Source organism: Mustela putorius, unplaced genomic scaffold (genome assembly GCF_011764305.1).
Source record: "Mustela putorius furo isolate JIRA1106 unplaced genomic scaffold, ASM1176430v1.1 tig00000450_pilon_pilon_pilon, whole genome shotgun sequence".
In the NCBI taxonomy this organism is placed as follows: domain Eukaryota; kingdom Metazoa; phylum Chordata; class Mammalia; order Carnivora; family Mustelidae; genus Mustela; species Mustela putorius.
Genome location: NW_025421385.1, coordinates 23764719 through 23786637, shown reverse-complemented (window position 1 = coordinate 23786637; position 21919 = coordinate 23764719). Strand labels below are relative to the sequence as shown.

General features: G+C 38.3%; 1 protein-coding gene and 1 pseudogene across 1 annotated transcript in view; both read right to left on the bottom strand.

The window, feature by feature from the left end:
* Positions 1-64: 64 nt before the first annotated feature.
* LOC101681908 lies at positions 65-1791 on the bottom strand (annotated as a pseudogene).
* A 4207-nt stretch (positions 1792-5998) lies between these two features.
* OSTM1 (osteoclastogenesis associated transmembrane protein 1) overlaps positions 5999-21919 on the bottom strand; it is a 33797-nt gene continuing 17876 nt past the window's right edge. Inside the window, exons 4-6 of the mRNA XM_004753454.3 lie at positions 13495-13662; positions 11370-11535; positions 5999-8045 (exon numbers count right to left, since the gene is read on the bottom strand). Of these exons, the coding sequence (XP_004753511.2) occupies positions 7990-8045; positions 11370-11535; positions 13495-13662 (390 nt within the window). The 3' untranslated portion in view covers positions 5999-7989. The remainder of the gene's footprint in view (positions 8046-11369; positions 11536-13494; positions 13663-21919) is intronic.

The window sequence follows — 21919 nt, the reverse complement described above, 5'->3', positions numbered from 1 at the left end:
CTTTCTTGAAAACAAAACTATTTCATTAAAAAAAAAAAAAAAAGTAGGCTCTGAAAACAGAAGTTTAGTCCATTCAGGCCCTCAGTGTCCTAGTGGTAATTCTGTCCTTCTCAATGATGTGGACAATGAATCTCATGCCTGACAGTGCATCCCGATCCACAGTGTTAGCATGGTTTGTGAGATGGTTTCAAGCAAGTGTTCTAGATCCATGTCAGGCCCCAAGGGACTCACACATCACATACATTTATTTGGAGCAGGCACCACTGATCACAATGTTGTCAGCCACCATGGGGCAGCAGATAAGGTCTGGAGAGCAAATGAGGCACTTCAGGTTCTTCAGGTCCAACCCAGTGATGACTGGCTCTGTGTAGTAGGGGCCAATCCATCTCTCATACAAAACGTTGGCCACCATGCCCAGGAAGGTATAAGACTTGATCTGCCGACCTTCCTTCAGTTCATACAGGTTTGGCTGGAACTGGAGGTGCTGGGCAACAGTCTGGACATTGCTGGTGAGCCCAGCCAGGCCTATGTACAGCCAATCACCTATGGGAAAAATCTTCTAGAAGTCCATGGTCGCCACTTGTGGTTAGATGCCAAAGCACCTTTTGGCAGCAATGACCACAGTTCTTCCCATTCATTGTCATGATGTCCCCTCCATTATAGGACATACTAGACATGATTGCTTGGACCTCCTATTGCCATAATTCCAGTCAACTGGCTAAGGCCCTCACTGCCTGTTTTACCTCTTTGGATGTATTAAACTACTGAGCAATTTGCTGTCCAGTAAAATCTTAGAGTTGACAACAAAGAAGCAATCAATGAATTCTAGCCCTACTTATGATACAGAAAGCCTTAAGCACTGCTCCTACAAACTGTTTTGCTTTGTGCAGAGTACAGGAGGAAGAGAAGCAGCCAAAAAAAGTAAGAGGGGAAAAAATTGAAATGTTAACAAAAGCTTAAAGCTTAAAGACCAAGTATGAGCTAGTATGACAAATTAGACTCTCCAGGGGCCATGGATACAAGGGAGTCTGCCCCATTTGCCAGCACTTTCCATAGTCCTCCCTGGGTGTTTGTAAGAAAGACTTGGGGGACAGATCAGAAGGTTTGAAAGAGCCTCCCTTTGGTGAGATGAGCAGATGACAACCAGGTATCACTAGGAGAGAGGCATACAAAGAAATTCTCCCATACAAAGAAAAAGCCCTCTGTCACTAGAGGAGTATACAAAACCTTCCTATCCCCTGGTGCCAAGAAAAGTTTGGCCGTGGTAGAGGATGAGTTAAAGAAAAAGCCAGCAGATGCTGAAGGAAAGCAGGAAACCCACCTGTCCCCAGGATCCTTCACTGATACAGAGCAGAGGTCTGGTGCCAGTGATACAGGGACAGAAAACTCATTCCCATTTAAGACCTCACCCCATTACAATGCAGAGTCTAATTGCCATGGAGAGAGAGAGGTCCACCCTAAAATTCAAGAGCCCAGGACCTGCATGAGACTGCCTGCCCCAACCATAAGCCTTGCACAAAGAAACCAGCAACAGAATTCTACAGCCAAGGGAGTGAAACGACCATGGAGAGAAATCCCATTTGTTGCACATGTATGCAGTCTGCTGAAAACTGAAGGTGAAGTAGGAACACCAAGAAAAACTCTCTGGCATTCCAGGCCACACACCAAACACAAAGTAGCAGTAGTCTACCACTGGAGGAATTTGAAGCCTATCATGTACTGAAGGTAATGATATTAACCAATAAAACCTAAATCCAAATCAACTACTGGTAGGAGACATTCAGTTCACTCCATACTAATAGTCTGATAGAAAGGTTTGCCTATGTGCAGGTATGAATACTTTTTATCTCAGTTTCTTTTTTTTTTTTTAATTTTTAAAGATTTTATTTATTTGTCAGAGATAGAGGACACAAGAAGGGGGCACTCTAAGCAGAAGGAGAAGCAGGCTCCCTACTGAGCAAGGAGACCAGTGTGGGACTCAATCCCAGGACCCTGGGATTATGACCTGAGCAAAAGGCAGACACTTAACTGACTGAGCCACATAGGTGTTCCTTTATCTTAATTTTCCATGCGATGTCTGGCATTTAACCAAAAATTATAAGACAAATTAAACAAGAAGAAAATGACAATAATATTGTCAAGAGATAAAGTAGTCAACAGAACCAGATCCAGAGATGGCCCAGATATTGATACTATCCAACAAGAACTTTAAAATACTAAACAATCTGGGGCACCTTGGTGGCTCAGTCAGTTGAGCAGCCAGCTCTTGGCTTCAGCTCAGGTCATGATGTTTGGGTCCTGGGATCAAGCCGTACTTGCTCAGTGGGGAGTCGGCTTGAGGATTCTCTCTCCTTCTGCCCCTCCCCCCACTTGTGCTTGTGCTCTTTCTCTCAAATAAATACATCTTTAAAAACAAATAAAATACTGGGGTACCTGTGTGCCAAGTTGTCTTGGTGTCAGTTGACCAACTGCCTCTTGACTTCAGCTCAGGTCATGATCTCAGAATCATGAAACTGAGCCCCATGTCAGGCTTCATGCTCAGCAGGGAGTCTGCTTGAGATTCTTTCCCTCTCCCTCTCCCTCTACCACTCCCCCATTCACTTTCTCTTTCAAATAAATAAAATCTTTAAAAAAAAGGAATGATCTAAACTGAAACGCAAAGCAAAAGTCAGAGTGAATATAACAGAAGAGTGCATCCAATAAAGCTGCGAGACAATATCACATCACCTAACAAATCTAATTGGAATCCTAGAAGGCAATGAGAGAGAGAAGAGGGCAGAAGTATATTTGAATGTATATAGAGTATATTTGAATGTATGTATATTTGAAGTATATTTGAATGTATGTAGAATGTATATAGAGTATATTTGAATGTATGTAGAATGGCTGAGAATTTTCCAAAATTCATCAGAAAGATCTAAGAGGCTCAGATAATGCCAAGGAGAATACAAAGGAAAATATACCTAGACATATCATAGTAAAACTGCTAAAAATCAAAAATTAAGAGGAAATCTTGAAGGTAGCCAGAAAACAATAAAAACATTACACATAGAAGAATAAATGTAAGAATTATAGCAGACCTCTCACTAGAAACTTTGCAGTCCTGAAGGCAGAGGACTGATTTTTTTAAAGTACTGGCAAACTTACACTTCACTACACTCCTAGAAGGCCACTTGAATTTTTGTTGTTGGTGAAACTAATCAGGGCAAATAAAACTGGTGGCACTACGGAGACAAGAGTAGTTGACAGGGCTTAGATCCAAGGAGCTGGGTGGCCTTGAGAGCTAGAAGTGATACGGATATGCCTCATGAAATCAGGCCATCAATAAGCAAGGATCCCACCCCCCAAAAAGGGTTTTCCAGAGCCTGACCAGGTCAGAGATTACATTCTCTAAACCACTTCCAGCGTGGTAGGGTTAGTTACAAGAGAAATTTCTGTATCCATCCAAGCACCTATCCCTGGTGTTTCAAAAACACAGAATGAGTGGTGCAGATTTGGTGACAATAGTCAACCTACTAAGGATAGTTCCTGTAACTCCATTACTGGGTATTAGGAGACAGGGAAAAAAAGGAACAGAATCTCCAGATGAAGAGACCATAAACCTAGGAGGAACAGCCAAAGAAGTTAAACAACCATTTCATGCTGCTGCTGAGATGTGAGTTGATGCAAGAAGTCCTCAGAGGATGGTGAACTAAGTGTGCCAAGCAGTGTAATTTCAAGCAGTTTTAGCCCTTTGTGGATATGAATATCCATCCTTCATGGATATGAATGGGCTATCTATTCCCACCTAATACTACCCACTGAATTTGCCATGCACATACAGTTTCAAGACAAGGGACTCCCAGTGCTCCTTTTCCATATAGCTTTCCATCCCTAGGTCCCTCCTGTATAAACATTTGAGAATCACAGGGTGAAGGTGCCCCGGGAGAGATTAAATCTGGAGATTCTACTTGCTCACTCACACTCTTTACATCCTCTGCTAGCTGTTTGCCCACACCACAGTGACCAATTCTCCAAACCCATAGGAGAAAAGCAATGAGAGAGAGCATGTGTATATGTGTCCAGGTGGGGCAGAGAGGGTAGGGTGGGAAATGCTGGATTTGGGCTGGTACGAGTTCCTGAGTTGTACAAAAAACACTGCCTTATTTAGTGAAGAACAGTCAAGATACGAAGAGGATTTGGATTTTAAAAGGTCAAGGTCAAGCCCTTTATATGTCAGCTCCTATTACATTACTGGCAAGAGCACTTCAAATGAATGTAGAAAATGAGATACTAATAGGAGAGAGAAAAGGGAAGCTGTAACTTCCCCTCTGGAAACAGGGATCACCGTTGTGAGTGATTATTCCAGATAATTATTCCAGATAATTGCTGAATTGTTTTTCACTTCCAACACATTAGGCAAATCTTTTGGATACCAATTCTGGCACTTAGATAAGACACTGGAGGATTTGCTAAAATACCTAGCTAAAATGGGTTTATCATTTCTTTTAAAGGTTTGAAATATTTTTATTGCATTTGGGTACTGGGATTTTTTTTAAATGCATTTGTTTATCACAGGAAAAGGCGATTTTGCAATTATTGAAAACCTCCCTACTTTAAGCACAAGTCAGGTCAGATTATCTTTTAAAAGCTCTCTTTACTTTCAAGGAGAAAAAGAAAATTTCTGGTTATTAAGTTTGTTACATGTATGACTAATATTTATTATGCCCAATGTAATAGTTTAAAACAAGCAAATTTTAGTAGAGTTGTAACTTATGTGCTAGATGTATAATTCACATAGGCTTAAGTCCTTTTTATAATCAATACAATCACTTTGGGGAATTTTTACAAGATAAGCTGAGTAGAAAAACATTGGATTAAGTATTTCAAGTCTCAGTTTTAAAACTATCAAACAATGGCTCAGTCATAAATAAGGAGCTCTATGATGTTCTGCTTCCTTAGTTAAGAGAGAGGAAATAAATGATATACTTTTTAGAGGGAATCCATGCGTGGACAGATTAGATCAAGTGATCTTTAGGGACCCATTTGGCTCTAGGAGTCTTAAGACCAGATGACCTCTAAAGTTTCTACTAGCTCGGAAAACAATGTACTTGGAAAGTAATTTTTTTCTATCTGCAACTGTTACAAAGGTTACTAGTGTAATTTTGCTTTCTTAATTCATTGCTGCTGATGTCTATTATTCATACAATGTCAAGTCTTTGGTCAGGAAAGCAACCCCAACTGTATATAATGTTCTGGGAAAACATTTCACTTTATTAAGGAGTACGCTGCAGTAGAATTAGAGCCCATCCGTGAAACATTAGAAAATGCCGTCCCCTTAGAAGTAACATTTACCAACTAAACTCTGGTGTTACTGATTTAGAGTTACTTTAGGATAGCTGATGCTAGTTCAACATCTCAAATCCAACAAAAAAATAAATATTCCACAAGCACATTTTTATTTACAACAAAATTATTATATGGTACTTTTAAGATTTTATTTATTTATTTGACAGACAGAGATCACAAGTAGGCAGAGAAGCAGGCAGAGGGGGAAGCAGGCTCCCTGGTGAGCAGAGAGCCTGATGCAGGGCTCGATCCCAGGACCCTGGAATCATGACCTGAGCCGAAGGCAGAGGCTTTAACCCACTGAGCCACCCAGGCACCCCTAGATGGTACTTTTAAAGTAGGCACTTAAACTCAATGCCTGAAAAACTGAAATGTGATGTTCAACTACATCTGAAGTTTTAAAAATGCATTTAAAAATCAAATATGGCTTGGAACGCCTGGGTGGGTCAATGAGTTAAGCATCTGAATCTTGATTTTTTGGCTGAGATCACGATCACAGAGTTGTGAGATCACGCCTTGCACTGGGCTCCATGCTGAGTGTGGAACCTGCTTAGGATTCTCTCCCTCCTCCCTTCTCTTCCCCTCCCAACTCCCTTGCTCTGTTTCTCTCTCAAAAAAAACAAAACAAAACAAAACAAAAAACATTAAAAAAACAAATATGGCACTGCAATTTCCTTAAATTACTTCCTTTATTTCAAAGTGTCAAAAAGCTAAAGATTATCTTACGCACACACATAAGCTATGTGTCTCAGAATTTGAAACTATGCAAAGAATTTTTCAGTATCACCTAAAAATGAAGTATCTACACACTTTAGTGTAATACTTAATACTTACTTTTGAAATCTATTGCTGATGCTACTTCTAATGACCAACGACTCAACCAGAAAAATAGTAAAGGTTGTTTTTTCTTTTCCAAAGTGCTTATTAGCAACCATATCCAAAAGCAATGGTTTTTAGAAACACATAACATTGAAAGGTGATCAAAGAGTCACTACTTACAGATTCAAATATGCCAGTTTGTAACTCTGCATATGTAAACTGGTTTTATCTGCATTAATGAAAGATTGCTTTCAATGGCCCTCAACTCTATGCTTCAAATCAAGACAGTGCTATTAGTATCAGCAGCGTGAACAGTGACAGTGGAATAAACCCCAGCACATTTTAAGTGGATCACAGCAGACTAGAAAACCTGTAACAGCTTCTGGATATGTTATATATCCAAAGATGAGTCTTACTCACTCTGCATACACAGTAAACATGAAAAAAAATTCAAAACTTTCTTACCTCATTATAGAGCAGTTATAGTATACAAAGGGATTAAAATTCTTCTACTATTCAACCTAACTCTTACTTCTATATAGAGCAGACTTCATTCTCTCAACGTTTAAAACAAAGCCTATTTTCATCAAGAAAGCAAGAAGGAATTAACAAATGAAATACCTAGCACTAAAAACCTGAGGAAAAAAGTGATGCCCAATTCTGAAATGAAGCTTTTTTTTAAAGAAAGTTTGATTTAAACATTCCAAAATAGAATTTGCTTTCTGACAGTGCAACATCTGACTTCATTTCCATCATGTCACATTTATCTGCTTAAATAACTTAGAAAAAAAATAAACATCTTATCCTAAATGCTTTCTGTATCAGACTCTCATCTTAACTCATGCCCTCAACATGAACCATTCAACAGTCTTATGGTGCGCGTCCCCTCAGGTCCTTCCCTATCTATTTTCTGAGCCTTAAGTTTTTTTTACCCCTCTTTTCTTTCCCCTCCAAAAATCTTCATATAACCCAAGAGAAACTTGATTTTTTAAAAAAACCACAACTTAAATATATTGTGATAATGCTACGTTTGACTTAAAGTAGTAATAAATTATAAATTGCCAAATAGCTTCATGTAATTCACAATGCAAATCCCTGGTAGAAAAAGAATCCATCTTGCCCTGAATATAATACAGCAGTCCAGTGATTTCAAATTACTTATGAAATAAAGACAAAAATAAGGTGCAAAATACTATTTATAAAAGTTAAGTAAGAAACCAGTTACCATATATCTTTTTACAAAGATAAATGTAATGTGCCTTCCTGCTTCTAAAAATTGCTAGGGAGGTTTATAATTAGTGGTTTCAAAAGTGACTTTAAGGAAACTAGAGATTGAGTCACATATTATTTATAATATATATGATATTAAATATATATGTAACAATAATACTGCAATGGTGAATTTGATCTTTGGACCGGCTACTTTTGGCAAGTATATTTCTTTTTCCAAAGTCTTTGCTATAACTGATTAATTTTTAAATGTTAGTTTTCAAAAACTCTGCTACTTAAGTACTACATTAATAAGGAGATACCAGAAGTCTCAAAGAGTAATAATATGCCTACAAAATAAAATGAAGATTGTTCTTGCACCTTATGTTATTATAACAAATACACTTTAAAATAGATGACATTGCTAGGCCTGGATATTAAAGATACCCAAACCCTTAAAAGGGGGATGGAAAAGGAAAGAAAAATGGAAAATTCTTATTTAAAAATAAATCCGCAGTTCTTGCATTTCTTAGGAACTTGACTTGTCAAAATCAGTTTATCTTCTTTTGGACCAAGCTGTATCTTCCACCATTCATCTACGGAACATGATGTTAATTCTCCGTTTTGTAGATTTCAGTTTGAATTTTCTTGAATGTTTGCAAAGCTGGTACTGGACTTGAGACGTTTGGCTAGATAAATCAGAAGTATTTATATTTTAAGCATAAATTATCCAAACATAATTATTAATTATTTTTGTGTAAACTATAGTATTCACTTATTAACTCTATGTTTGAATCAGAATAGATTATTTTCAATAGAAAATGGAATCAATTTTTTTTTTTTAATTTTATTTATTTATTTGACAGAGAGAGATCACAAGTAGGCAGAGAGGCAGGTAGAGAGAAAGAGAGAGAGAGAGAGAGGGAAGCAGGCTCCCTGCTGAGCAGAGAGCCCGATGTGGGACTCGATCCCAGGACCCTGAGATCATGACCTGAGCCGAAGGCAGCGGCTTAACCCACTGAGCCACCCAGGTGCCCTGGAATCAATTTTCTAAGAATCAAAGCCTAAGCCTATTTTCTTCCACCAACCTCAAAAAACATAACTTTGCTTGAAGCCATATATGCCTTTGTTAGAAGCAGTACCAAATAAAACAGACATAATTTATATCATCCTGAATATTATAATCTCAAATATGTAATGCAGTTAAGAGTACTCTACTTAAAAAAATGGAAGTGCTATAAGGTACAATAATATAATGACATATTTAAAGTCGAAGTTAGAAATTCAAATCTAGATTTCTCTTAAAATAATTCTGTAATGTCAAAAAACTGTCAAAGTAGAAAAAAATTTAAATGGCTTACAAAGAAAAGTGAGTCATATTACACACACAGACACAGGCACACAAATATATATATGGCTGTTAATAAAATATATACAATCCATTTTGATTACAATGCCAATGGGACTGAGTCATTAGGGTTAGTAAAGAAAATCATGCTCTTTCACTTGATAATACTCATGCTGATAGTTAAACATCGATGTTTCTCATGTTCCAGGAATGAAAAACAACCGTGCTGGAGTAAAAGTATCTTACTTGGCATAAGGAGGAATCTCTCCACTTTAGAGGTTTTTCAACATGAGAGTGGAGGTTGTGAGTTTGAAGGTCTGCAATGGGACCCAGGCACCAACTTTTTTGTTCTGCTTTAAAGCTCTGCACACAATTCTGATATGCGCTCAAGGGTGAAAACCAGTGTTTTAGTTTCCATCACAGCCTCTGCTGGTTTTCACTCTGAGCGCAAGATGACAACGTAACGTTCCGGACCAGTGTATTGCTTCAGGCTAAACTAAAGGGCAACTGACCTAAAAAACAGTCCAAGCTAGGAGTCTACTCTTAAGCCTTCTGTGGATTTGGAAGGCAAACTAAATTAAGAGGGCTTTATTTTTATTATTGTCATGCTGTTTAAAACCACTAGAAGTAATCTAGCTTCCTACTAAGTACCATATTAAACGAACCAGGTGGCAATATCAATGAGTGCATAGATCTCCAACTTCTTTGTTTCCTTATTCTCTGATAAATCCCTACATCCTTCAAAATTCTACCCCAGGGGATACTAAAAACAAAACAAAACAAACAAACAAACAAACAAACAAAAAAAACCCAGTTCTACCCAAGAGATCATCATCTAATGATGAGTTCCAACATCCCAAATGCAGAGTTAGTCTTACTCTCCTAGTCTTATTCCAACCACGCTGTATACCTCCACTACATTTGTTGTAGTAACTGGATTACAGCAGTGTGTTCTTTGAGGGTATTTATTGTGCCTTGTTCCTTTTTTTAATCTCTAATTCCTACCACAGGACTTAACAAATGGGGGCATAAAAAATTGTGGCATAAAGAAAAGTAAGTAACAAAGTCCATCAGGTAACAGCATAAGAACTGTTTGCTTATACTAGCATTTTCTTAAATTCATAAATCAATTCATAAACAATGCTTCCAGGAAACATTAATAGGTGTTATGCAAAAGTTCTGCTGTCAAGTTTTGGGAATGTAATCTTAGAGCCTTTAATTTATATTCAGGTACATTATAAAGATCATAAAAAGGAATTTCACAGGATTAGTATTTTAAGGAACATACTCTAGGAAATACTATCATTCAATACAATGTTCTTTTATTCAATGAATTTTTTTTTAAGATTTTATTTATTTATTTGACAGAGATCACAAGTAGGCAGAGAGGCAGGCAGAGAGAGAGGAGGAAGCAGGTTCCCTGCTGAACAGAGAGTCCGATGCAGGGTTAGATATATTAGAAGTGAGGTTAAATAAACTATGAAGAACTAAGAAAGGCTAGACAGAAATTTATTGGGAGGGAGGGGTGCCTGGGTGGCTCAGTCAGTTAGGGATCCCAACTCTTGATTCCAGCTAAGGCCATGCTCAGTGCAGTCTGCTTGAGGTTCTCTCTCCCTCTGTCCCTACCCCTGCTCATGCCCACTCTCTAAAACAGGTAAAGCTGGGAGGAAGAAAGAAAGGAAGGAAGGAAAGAAAGAGTACGAGAGAAAGAGAAAGAAAGAAATAGAAAAAAAGAAAAATTTATAAGGGAAAGAATTTTTATTTCATAGGTTCCTAGACTAGAATAATTTTTAAGAGAAAAAAAGCCTAACATTTTTCTACAAAAGGTATTCTCTATTTAAAAAATTAAAATTACTGGGGCGCCTGGGTGGCTCAGTGGGTTAAAGCCTCTGCCTTTGGCTCATGATCCCAGGGTCCTGGGATCAAGCCCCGAGTCGGGCTCTCTGCTCAGCGGGGAGCCTGCTTCTCTTCCTCTCTCTCTGCCTGCCTCTCTGCCTTCTTGTGATCTCTGTCTGTCAAATAAACAAATAATCTTTTAAAAAATAAATAAAAATTAAGATTAAAATTACTAAGGGATAAGCCCATATCTTCATCCTGATAATAAATGAGAAACCATGACACTTAGAAGCCACTCTTCTTCAGCTAGATGGGATTTTCTAGTTAGTGCTTTTTCTGCTCTGCCCTATTTGATGGGGAGTATGTGTTGAGCACATGCTGTATTTCAAGTATTGATCTTGTAACTAGGATTCTAATTTGTTCATAAATCATCTGTGTTTTCACCATGTTTCTACGTGCCTTTTTAGATGGCTTTCTAGGTGGCTCTGCAATGGCTTCAATGGGCCTAACAGCTGTCTATCTCCCTACTATGGCCATTTCAAGTCTGCAAAACCTTTGTTGCTATTCTTTTGTTGCTACCAGCTTTATTCCATGCTTTCTCAATTAAAAGACCCGAAAGATCCTGTACTGTTGACTTTAATTATCTGTAATTATAAACTCCTTACATATCTCTTCTATTAGTAAATGTAACTAAAATTTGAAGTAAAGAGCTTTTTTAGCTTAATACAGTTTGAGTTTGCAGAGCATATACATCATTTCTAAAACAGGCCTAAGTGTTTAAAATACAGGTGTTAGCTAAATAAATAAACAGTTATAAAAAGGAACTTACGTAGAATGAGTTTGCGTTTCTTCTGCTCTGAATGAAGAAAGCTACTGAGGTAAAAGACAACAGGTAGAAAGAGAATAAACACAGAAACAGCGATGACAGGCACTGTGTCACTGCAAGGGACTGAACAATTGAAAGTTCGACTCCAAAGTCTTCGGGTAATATTCATCTGGAACAGTAACAAAAAAATTATTTTATTTTACATTTAATTTGTCTTTAATTCATATAATTGTTTTATTAATAACATAACAGGCATCCATAATTTAAATATATATCCCTAAAAAAATCTATTGATAGTTGAAGACAATTTCTTCTGCCAGGGAAGTTCAGTCATTATGTAAGTTCACAGTCACTATGTAAGTTTATATCCATATAGAAATTTCATATTCTAAATTTACAGCACCATCCAAAGAATGCCAACCTTCACAGATCGCAAACAGAGAATCTATAACAATATGAATATGGTTAGACCATGCTTCATTCATTAAAAAAGACTGAAAAGGGTAATTATGTGAGGTGATGGGTGTGTTAACTCGACTGTGCAAACCATTTCACAATGTGTGTATATCAAATTATCACACTGTACACTTTAAATATATTACAATTATATTTGTCAATTATACCTCAATAAAACTAGGGGGAAGGCTTACAAAAAAACAAAAAACAAAAACCTTTTTTCTTATGTTACATATAATCTCACTGAGCTTGCCACATTATTTTTAGACTGGAAAGAAAAATATCAACTAAATATAGCTGCTCTTCAAGAGATGATATCTATGAAATGTTTAGCATATTACCCAAGATATTATAAAAGATTCATATGGCAAGCAATTTAAGTACATAATATCTAATGAGTCATGGAAATTGTTATTAGATAATATCTTATTTAGCAGCATACAGTAAAAACTGACATTTAGGGTCAGCAATACCTCATTTTCACTGAGTCCATGGTTTCTGTTGAACATGCTAAGTGATATATGGAAACTCTCAAATTTAATGTTGAAAATAAATTGAATAACGTTCTTGCCTGAATTTTGTCTGAGATTCGATTTGCAATTGGTGCTTTGTATGTTTCCTGCTAAGTTTTGTTTATTATAAGAAGGATGTTCTAAAACAGGGGGTCATGTTGATGTCTTGTATAAACCAACTTATGTCAGAGAATCAGTATTCATTTTTCTTTATTTTAAAAATTATGAAATAGACTATTATTCTTAAAACATATATTTAGTATTTATAGAGAGCCTATTGGAAGCCAGGTACTAATCCAGACATTAGAGCAGTAAAAAAACCAAAAATCCCCATGGAGCACCCATTTTAAGTTTGATATTAAGTGCTTTTTACCATCTTGAATATTATTGATGGACTATAGTTCACTCTGAGCTGTTTCACATTCATCATTCTCAACCATTAAGTTTATCAATTTGGACCTTAAGCTCTCTTTGAGCCAATTTCTCTTCCCTTGGATGCCTCAAAACTCAGGCACCATAGTCCCATAAAAAGGCAGGAACGCCATCTAGTGGTGCCCCATGTGAAGGCAGCCTATACCATGGAGGAAAAGGCTCTTCTTGACCAAACCATACACATTACCAATAGGCCCACTACATGCTAGGCACTGGGCTAAATACTGAATAGCAAACAAAAAAGGACATGAGGTCCTTGTCCTCACGTGGCTAATTTTTTAGTGAGGGGTGACAGGCTATAAATAAGAAAACAAATTAAAATTTTCAGATTTATAAAATAAAAGCAGTGGGGTATAAATGGTTGCAGAAACACAATGATAGCAAACCAAAGACTTCTTTAATCAGCAACAAGTGCACAAAAACTGAAATGTAAACTTATAACACCAATGCCTCTGCAAATGAAACATATCAAACTTGAAAGACCAAAACAAAAAAACCCTTGAAAGACCAAATATACCAAATTCTCAACTCATTTATGAAGTACTTGATTAGTGTTCATTTTAGTTTGATAGATCAGGATATTCTAAAATTTTACTACTTATAACCAGTAATTCCTAGTTGAAGACAGCATATACAGATTCCAACATACCTCTAAAGGGAATAATGATACTGAAGGCATAATCAGCAACACCACAAAATATACATCATATCAGAAGTGAATTACTTACTGCATCTTCCACATCAATGCATAAATGTGTTCCAGATTCAGCCTTATTCTCAAGTTCATTCATTTTCTGCATTTCGTTGTACAAACTACTCAGAGTTTTGTATGCTTCACGACAGTTTTTGCAAACTTCTGAATAGTTCCTTAACTGCTGAAGACTGTGAATGCTCCCCTAAAACATCAAAGGCACATATAATATACATTACATCTCTTTAACATAAGCTATTTGGCCTCCTAGAGTACAAGTACAGGAAAAATATAGCACATTGAAGTATGGAGCTATGATGCTAGACAGATCAGTAAATCACTGTTGAGCCTCAGTTTTATCATCTATAATATATTGCTACCACTACGGGTATTATAGATCTCAAGGACTAGAGACCTGGTATGAAAGGCAAACATATAGCAAAAACCAGGGGCGCCTGGGTGGCACAGTCAGTTAAGCATCTGACTCTTGGCTTTGACTCAGGTCATGATCACAGGGTCCTGGGATCAAGCCCTGCAGTGGGCTCCACGCTCAGTGTGAGGTCTGCTTGAGATTTTCTCTCTCCCTCTTGTCCTCCCACTCATGTTATCTTCCTTTCTCTCTAAAATAAATAAAACCTAAAAGAAGGAAGGAAGGTGGGCGCCTGGGTGGCTCAGTGGGTTAAGCCTCTGCCTTCGGCTCAGGTCATGATCCCAGGGTCCTGGGATCGAGCCCCGCATCCGGCTCTCTGCTCAGCAGGGAGCCTGCTTCCCCCCTCTCTGCCTGCCTCTCTGCCTACTTGTGATCTCTGTCAAATAAATAAATAAAATCTTTAAAAAAAAAAAAAAAAAGAAGGAAAGAAGGGAGAAAGAAACCCACCGTACTAGCCACTGGTAACAGAGAACAGCTCAGATGCCAAATTACTAATGCCTAAATACCAAAAATTTCCTAAATAATTTGGTCATTATCTAGCTTACTCACACAGAATAAATAAAATATGTCCTTGCCTGAGCTGACTTAACACTGAAGTCTGCCTTACTGAAACAGAGGGGACTTTATTAATGGGGAAGGAAAATGCACCAAAACTATATCCCCACTCCACTCTCTCATCCCAAGGCTTGTAATCCAGGCCTCTCTAGTCAACAAAAAGGGACTAATGCCAAAGAATTATATAACCTGACATGAAGGTGGTGGATATAACATATAAGATATTATATTACTTCCCGAACTGACATTTGTCTTTTCAAGAACAAGTTTGCTAACCAGTCAGTTCACATTCCTGCTTTCTCTTCCCCTTATTCTTTACCTTAGAGCCTAAAGGAAAATGCTGGAATGAAAGAAAAGAAGAAAAATTAAAGGAATTAAACTGATGTAGCCCCCACAATGCTACCCTCACCATCTATCTGACAGAGAATCAGTCTCCTTAGTTTTGCCACAAGAAAAGCTTTTCACAGAACCATGGTGCATTTAGCTAAATGTGTTAGGTCAAATATACAGCACAGAACCTTGAAGGGGGAATGTAATTTAGCCACTGATATGAAAATGTAAAACGCACATATCTTTTGACAGAATAATTTCACTTCTAGGAATCTACCAGACAGTTAAAGTCAGAGGAATACTCCAAGTTATATGGAAAAAAAGACATGTTTGTAATCGTAAAATCTCCATCAACATGGGGACTGACTGAATAAACGACTGCAGAGCCTAACGATAAAAAGCTTTGCAGTGCTTGAAAGGAATGAGGAAGTAGCATTCTGGGAAGAGGATGACTGAGCCCAGTGCCTTAAGAAAGGTAAATCCAGGCACTTGAGTAACACCTAAAATAGAAAGAGGTGACATGCAAGTCTTCTCACAGGAAGGTGATACTGTAAGACAAGCTACAATACCTGCCCCAGAGGGACTCACCAGAACCAGTCCCTTGTGAACCTTGATCCTCTGAGCCCACTCACTGTCCTCTAGAGATGCAACAGGCAAGCACAGTAGCCCTAACTTGCCAGCAAATCCATCCACAAAAGTCTTTCCACAGCCACCAAGACAGTACAGGTTTCCAGAGAAGCCATCTACAAACACTTAACTACCCCAAATGGATCTGGTTTGGAATAAACCCACATCCCAGCCCAGTCACTGAGCTTGGAGCCACTGCCACAGCCCACATCACCAGTTTCATTGCTACCCTTGAAAGAGGACTTCGTTACTTCCCTTCTGACTCAAACTTTTTAGTAGGGTTTTTCTTTGCTATTGGTCTCTTGACTCAAGTGGAAGACCCTAAGGGCAGAGCATCCCCTAATGGGAGCCAACAGTACCCCCTGAAGCTTCAAGAACTGCCCTAGCCTGTAAGACGCCCCCCCCAAATGATTCCATGAAAATGATCCGTTTGACCTTCAAAGACTCCCTGCAGGTATCCACCCACCTTTGCCCCACATTTTCCTTATATAAACCTGGAAGGAGTTTTGGCAGGCACTTAGGTGACAGTCTTTCAGAGGCTAGCCCACCCCCCATTCCCCACCCCCGCCCCACTCCCCAGTGTAGGCCTCACGGAAATTCCTTTCTGGTTTCAACACCATCACCATTCATTTCTCTGCCTTTGGATTTAGTCAGCAATGAGTGGCCAAATTTGGTGTGCTTGGGACCCCCGGAGCCAGGTGCTCTCACACCCCTGCGTCCCAGTGCACCACTGTCTCTTTAGCTAGTTCCCTTACACACACACACACACACACACACACACACACACACACACTACCTTTAATATCCCCAGAACTCAGTCTTTGGGGCTTCTTTATATCATCATAGCTTCACTCACTCACACCCAGTCTCACGGCTTTAAATGTCATCTGTACCTGATCTGACGATTCTCAAATCTCTATCTCCAGCTCACACGTCCCCCCTGTGCTCCAATTTCATTTATAATACTATTCAATATTTCGACTTAAATACTTAATAGCTATTCCATCTTAACTTGTTCAAGACAGAATCCCAATCCCTTACAACCAGTCTTTCCTGAGGCTCCATCACTCTCTCAGCTACTCAGAGCCAAAAGCCTAGGAGAACCCTGGTTCTTCTTCCTTTTCCATCAGCCTCCACCATTCTCAGGAATTACCCAATCTACCAGCAAGTCCTCTTAGATACACTTCCAAAATATATCCTGATCTACGTTTCTCCAACACTGCAGCCAGTACCCCAGTCCACACCATCTCTCTCCTGTGACAGCCTCTTAATTAGGTTTCTTCTTTCCATTCTTGCCTAGGTTCAACTGAGTTTCTCCACAGGGCAGCCAGAATGCGGTATTAACATGCAATTCATATCATGTCACATTCCTGATTTAAATGGCTTCCCATTGTGCTTAAAATTCAATCCATATTTCTTCCTTTGTTCTGCACAGCTCTACATGATTTGGCCTCTGCCTATCTCCCCATATCACATTCACATATGCCCGCTGTGCTCCAGCCAAATGGGCCTTCTTCCTATTCCTGGCACATCCAAGCTTATTCTCTTCCCCAAGGCCTTTATCCTTGCTTCTAAGGAAAACATTGTTCCTGTGGCTGACTCTACCTTATTTAGATCATCTCAAAATTCACCTGCTTGGAGAGGTACTCCCTGCCCACCTAATGCAGTACACTACACTCCTTTTCTGGGACTCATTACTCTTAATTACCTCATTTCTTTGTTATTAATCTTACCTGTACTAGGACATAGTTCATACAAACAGAAATCTTACCTGTCTTGGTTACTGCTCTATCCTCAGTGCCCAAAACACTGCCTCCTGGCACATAATCGGTGCCCAATAAATGTTTGTTAAAGTGAGTGCATGGAGCCTGCTTGAGGGAACTTTTGAAAGCCAAGCTACAGAAACCAAACTCTCCATGGAGAGAGAGAGAGAGATTTCTTCCAGCCCTCCCAATCTGGTACAACCATCCTATTACATTACCACATAAGCACATAAGAAAGTAAGACAAGCCTGGGACGCCTGGGTGGCTCAGTCAGTTGAGTGTTTGCCTTCGGCTCGGGTCATGATCCCAGGGTCCTGGGGTCGAGTCCCACATTGGGCTCCTTGCTCGACAGGGAGCCTGCTTCTCTCTCTGCCTGCTGCTTCCCCTACCTGTGCACTCACGTTCTCTCTGTTTCTCTCTTTCTGACAAATAAATAAGATCTATTAAAAAAAAAAAAAAGTAAGACAAGCCTAATAATGGATAGAAAAAGAAAACAAAGTAAAATAAATTTAAAAAAACAAGCAAATAAAATTATTCAAAGGGAAAATAGATTACTAGGCAGCAGAGCCAATGCCTCAGTGAAAAAGAATTCATTCAACAAATAGGAGGGAACTTTTATTTATTTTTTTAAAGATTTTATTTATTTATTTATTTATTTGACACAGAAAAAAAGAGAGAGAGCACAAGCAAGGGGAAGAGCAGGCAGAGGAAGAAGGAGAGGCACTTGATCAAGTCCCACTTGGGACTTGATCCCAGGATCCTGGGATCATGACCTGAGACGAAGGCAGCCACTTAACTGACCGAAGCCAACCAAGCGCCTCAGAAGAAAAACTTTTAAAAATTAATTACAACCCAATGTATGAAATAAATGTCCCTGCGCCCATATTGATATAAATAAATAAATGTGGAAGAAGTGGCAAATCCTCCTTACAGAAAGATTGCTAAATAATTTAAGTAAAATGCCCCCCCCCAAGACTTAAAGCTTAATTTCTCCACCCCCATTCCTGCTACTTCATAACTTGGTTCAAAGAATAGATTATGGAAAGAGGAAGAAAAAGGTAACTTTCCATTGAAGAGAACTGCAAGCACTACCCTGTCCAGGTGATGAGGATAACACTGCCGGGGACAAACCAGGTCATTAGTGTGTATCTCTGACAGGATGTGGGGAGAAGGACACTTCACTTCTGCAGTGCTCTTCCCCAAAACCCACAGTCCCAGTGTAGCCAGGGGAAAAACATTAGACAAACTCAAATTGAGGGACATTCTATAAAATATTTGACCAGTATTCCTCAAAATTATCAGTCATGAGAAACAGGAAAGACTGAAAAATTGTCACAGACCCTAGGAGGCTAAGTATGGTAATAATGGGAAACAGATATTTGGTCTTTGTCCTGGTTCCTGGCACACAGCTCCTAAAAACCTTTGGAGTATGCAGATAAAAAGAATGTCTCTGTATGCTAATCAGATGGCTGGTGGGTGGGGGTCCCTTTACAGCTTCGGGATGCAGGCTGTTCACCAGAAAGCATGATTGGAGTTTGGAACTTTCAGCCCTACCTCTGACGTCTAAGGAGGGAAGAGGAGCTAGAGACAAAGTTAATCACCAGTTAACCAATCATGCTTACATAATGAAACCTTCAGGGGTGCCTGGGAAGCTTAGTTGGTTAAGCATCCAGCTCCTGGTCCTGGCTCAGGTCCTGATCTCAGGGCACTGGGATCAAGCCCCACATCAGACTCTGCCCTCAGTGTGGAGTCTGCTTGAGATTCTCTCTCCCTCTCCCTCTGCCCCTCCTGCTTGTGCTCTCTAAAATAAATAAATATTTTAAAAACATTTTTAATAATTATTAAATCACAAAGATATCTCAATAAATTCCAAAATATAGATAGGCTACATTTACTGGTCACAATTTCAATAAAACTTGAGATGTACTAATGCAAATAAAAGAAATCACTCCTATTAAAAAACAATCTTCCAAAGAATTCTTAAGTCAAAGAACAAATCAAAATTAAAATCAGAAATTTAGAAATAAATGCAATGTAATCCCTTTATATCAGAATCTATTTTCAGAAAGGCCAAAGTTATAAACTTTACAACCTGAAAATTATTTTATTGTTGAGCAAGAAAAGCTGGAACAAAATTAACCAGTCAACTCAAAGAACTAGAAAAAAGACAAAATTAGGGGCGCTTGGGTGGCTCAGTGGGTTAAAGCCTCTGCCATCGGCTCAGGTCATGATCCTAGAGTCCTGGTATGGAGCCCCGCATTGGGGGGGGGGCGTGTCTATGCTCAGCAGGGAGCCTGCTTCCCCCTCTCTCTCTCTGCCTGTCTCACTGCCTACTTGTGATCTCTGCCTGTCAAATAAATAAATAAAATCTTAAAAAAAAAAAAAAAGACAAAATTAACTGAAAGATTCCAGGAGGAATTAATAAATGCAAAAGAATAAACAAACACATTAAGGGGGAAAAAAACCACTCAGGAAATAATAAATAAAACCAAACACAAGTTTTTGGAAATATCAATAAAAACGAACATACCTTAAACCTAAAGAAAACTCAAAGGAAGAAAGAACTCACAAAAAAATAGCATTTGGAATAAGAAAGGGAATGTAGCTACATATACGATAGAAATTTTAAAGAGTGACCAGTTACTTGTTATCCTGGAATGGATCCTTAAACAGAAAAAGGACATTAGTGGGAAAAGTGGGAAAATCAGAATAAAGTCTGGCACTTCACTAACAGCTCTGTACCAATGTTGATTTCTTTGTTTTGACAAACAGACCATGGTACCATAGGCTAACATCTGGGGAAACTGGGTCAGCAATATACAGGAATTCTCGGCGTTACCTATACAACTTTTCTGTAAATCTAAAATTATTTCAAAATAAAACATTTTAAAAGAAAGTAACCCATGAAAATCTGTGGCGAGAGAAGAAAAGATGTCACTCACAAGGGCACCCAAAGCAATAGAATACCTTGGAATAAGCGTTGGAAATAAAACCTATACGAAACTAAATAAATCAGTAAGACTGTGTTAGAGGACATTTAAAAAGTAGAGAAAAATGGTGGTTGCTGGGTCTGGAGGAGGACATGCGGAATCACTGCTTCATGGATACAGAGCCTGAGTTTGAAAAACTTCTGGAGATGGATGCTGGTGATAGTTGCACAACAACATGAATATACTTAATGCCACTGAACTGTAAGTCTTATATTCTATTTTACAGCAATAAAAAGATAATATACCATATTCCTAAACAGGAGAGCTCAGTAACGTAAACATGTCAATTATTTCCGAATGATGGATCTAAATGTAATGTAATTGTAATAAAATCTTAAAATGATTGAATTTTTTTTAACTTGGTTCTATGATTCATTTCATCAGGAAAAAAGGCTTGGAGTTATGCCTGACATCGTACGCCAAAATATATTTCAGATAGAGAAAAGATGTTTAAATGCAGAAAATGAAACCATTAAATTACTAAAAGAAATCAAAAGAGAGGGCGCCCGGGTGGCTCAGTAGGTAAAAGCTCAGGTCATGGTCTCAGGGCCCTGCTGAGGGCTCCCTGCTCAGCAGGAAGCCTGCTTCTTCCTCTCCTCCCTGATCCTGTTCTCTGTCACTATCTCTGTCTCTCTCAAATAAATAAATAAATAAATAAATAAAATCTTTAAAAAAAAAAATCACAGGAGAAATTTTAAAAATAATCACAAAGTGGGGAAAACCTTCTAATGTGACACCAAGTGTGCAAGCTATTAACATTTTTTTATAAAACTGACCATATAAAAATTAAAACTTTTCTCATAACAAAAAGAAAAGCAGAATGAAAAAATAAACAATAAACTAGGAGAAAATATTTGCAACTAACATCCCAGGAAAAATATTAATTTCCCTAAAACATTCATCAGAACACTTACAACCAAAGAGGAACTGGTCAAATAGACTTGTATATAAAAATTACCATTTGGAGTTTTACAATGTACATTAGTCCCCTAAAGTTCTAAAGTCCTGTAGTAAAGCATTTCCCAACCTTATCAGAACACTGAACCTTTTTTTGTGGCCATGTATTAACACCTTGCAGAACACATCTTGGGACCTGCTTATCTAATAGTTCTTATTCTCAGGGAAATTCCTAATCCTGTGTCATCATATTGATTAAAGAGGAAATCATATATATCTTATACTAAACATTTTTACATCTATTTGCAGGGATTACTTATTTGCTAAGTAAATTCCAAATCTAGGATTTTATCAGAATTCCAATCTCACCCCTAGAAATCACCAGGAAAGTTCCAAGACCAACATTCAAGGGTCAGAGGTGGAGAAAACAAAAACCAGAAAGATGTTTCTTTTTATTTTTTTTAAGATTCTATTTTTTTAAGTAATCTTTTCAACCAACATGGGGCTTGAATTCACATTCCCGAGATCAAGAGTCACATGCTCTACCAACCCAGCCAGGCACCCCAAGGGTAGGTTTCTTAAAGGCTACCTTTTATATTATAATTCAGTTACCTTACTAAGCAGTGCCTTTTAAAGCAGGTAAAATACAGTCAAGCAAATACTAAGGCAAAGAATTAGCTGCCTATAGACAGAATCATACGCTGCATTACATAATACCTTATTGCATAAACAAAGCCAAGGTAAATTCCTGTCAGAACAACATTGTGTCTTTAATTAAACAATCATATGCCTGAGTTACTGTGTTCATACTCAGTATCTCATCGGATTCTCACTATGAAATACTTGGAGGTAGGCAGGATAGATTTTACT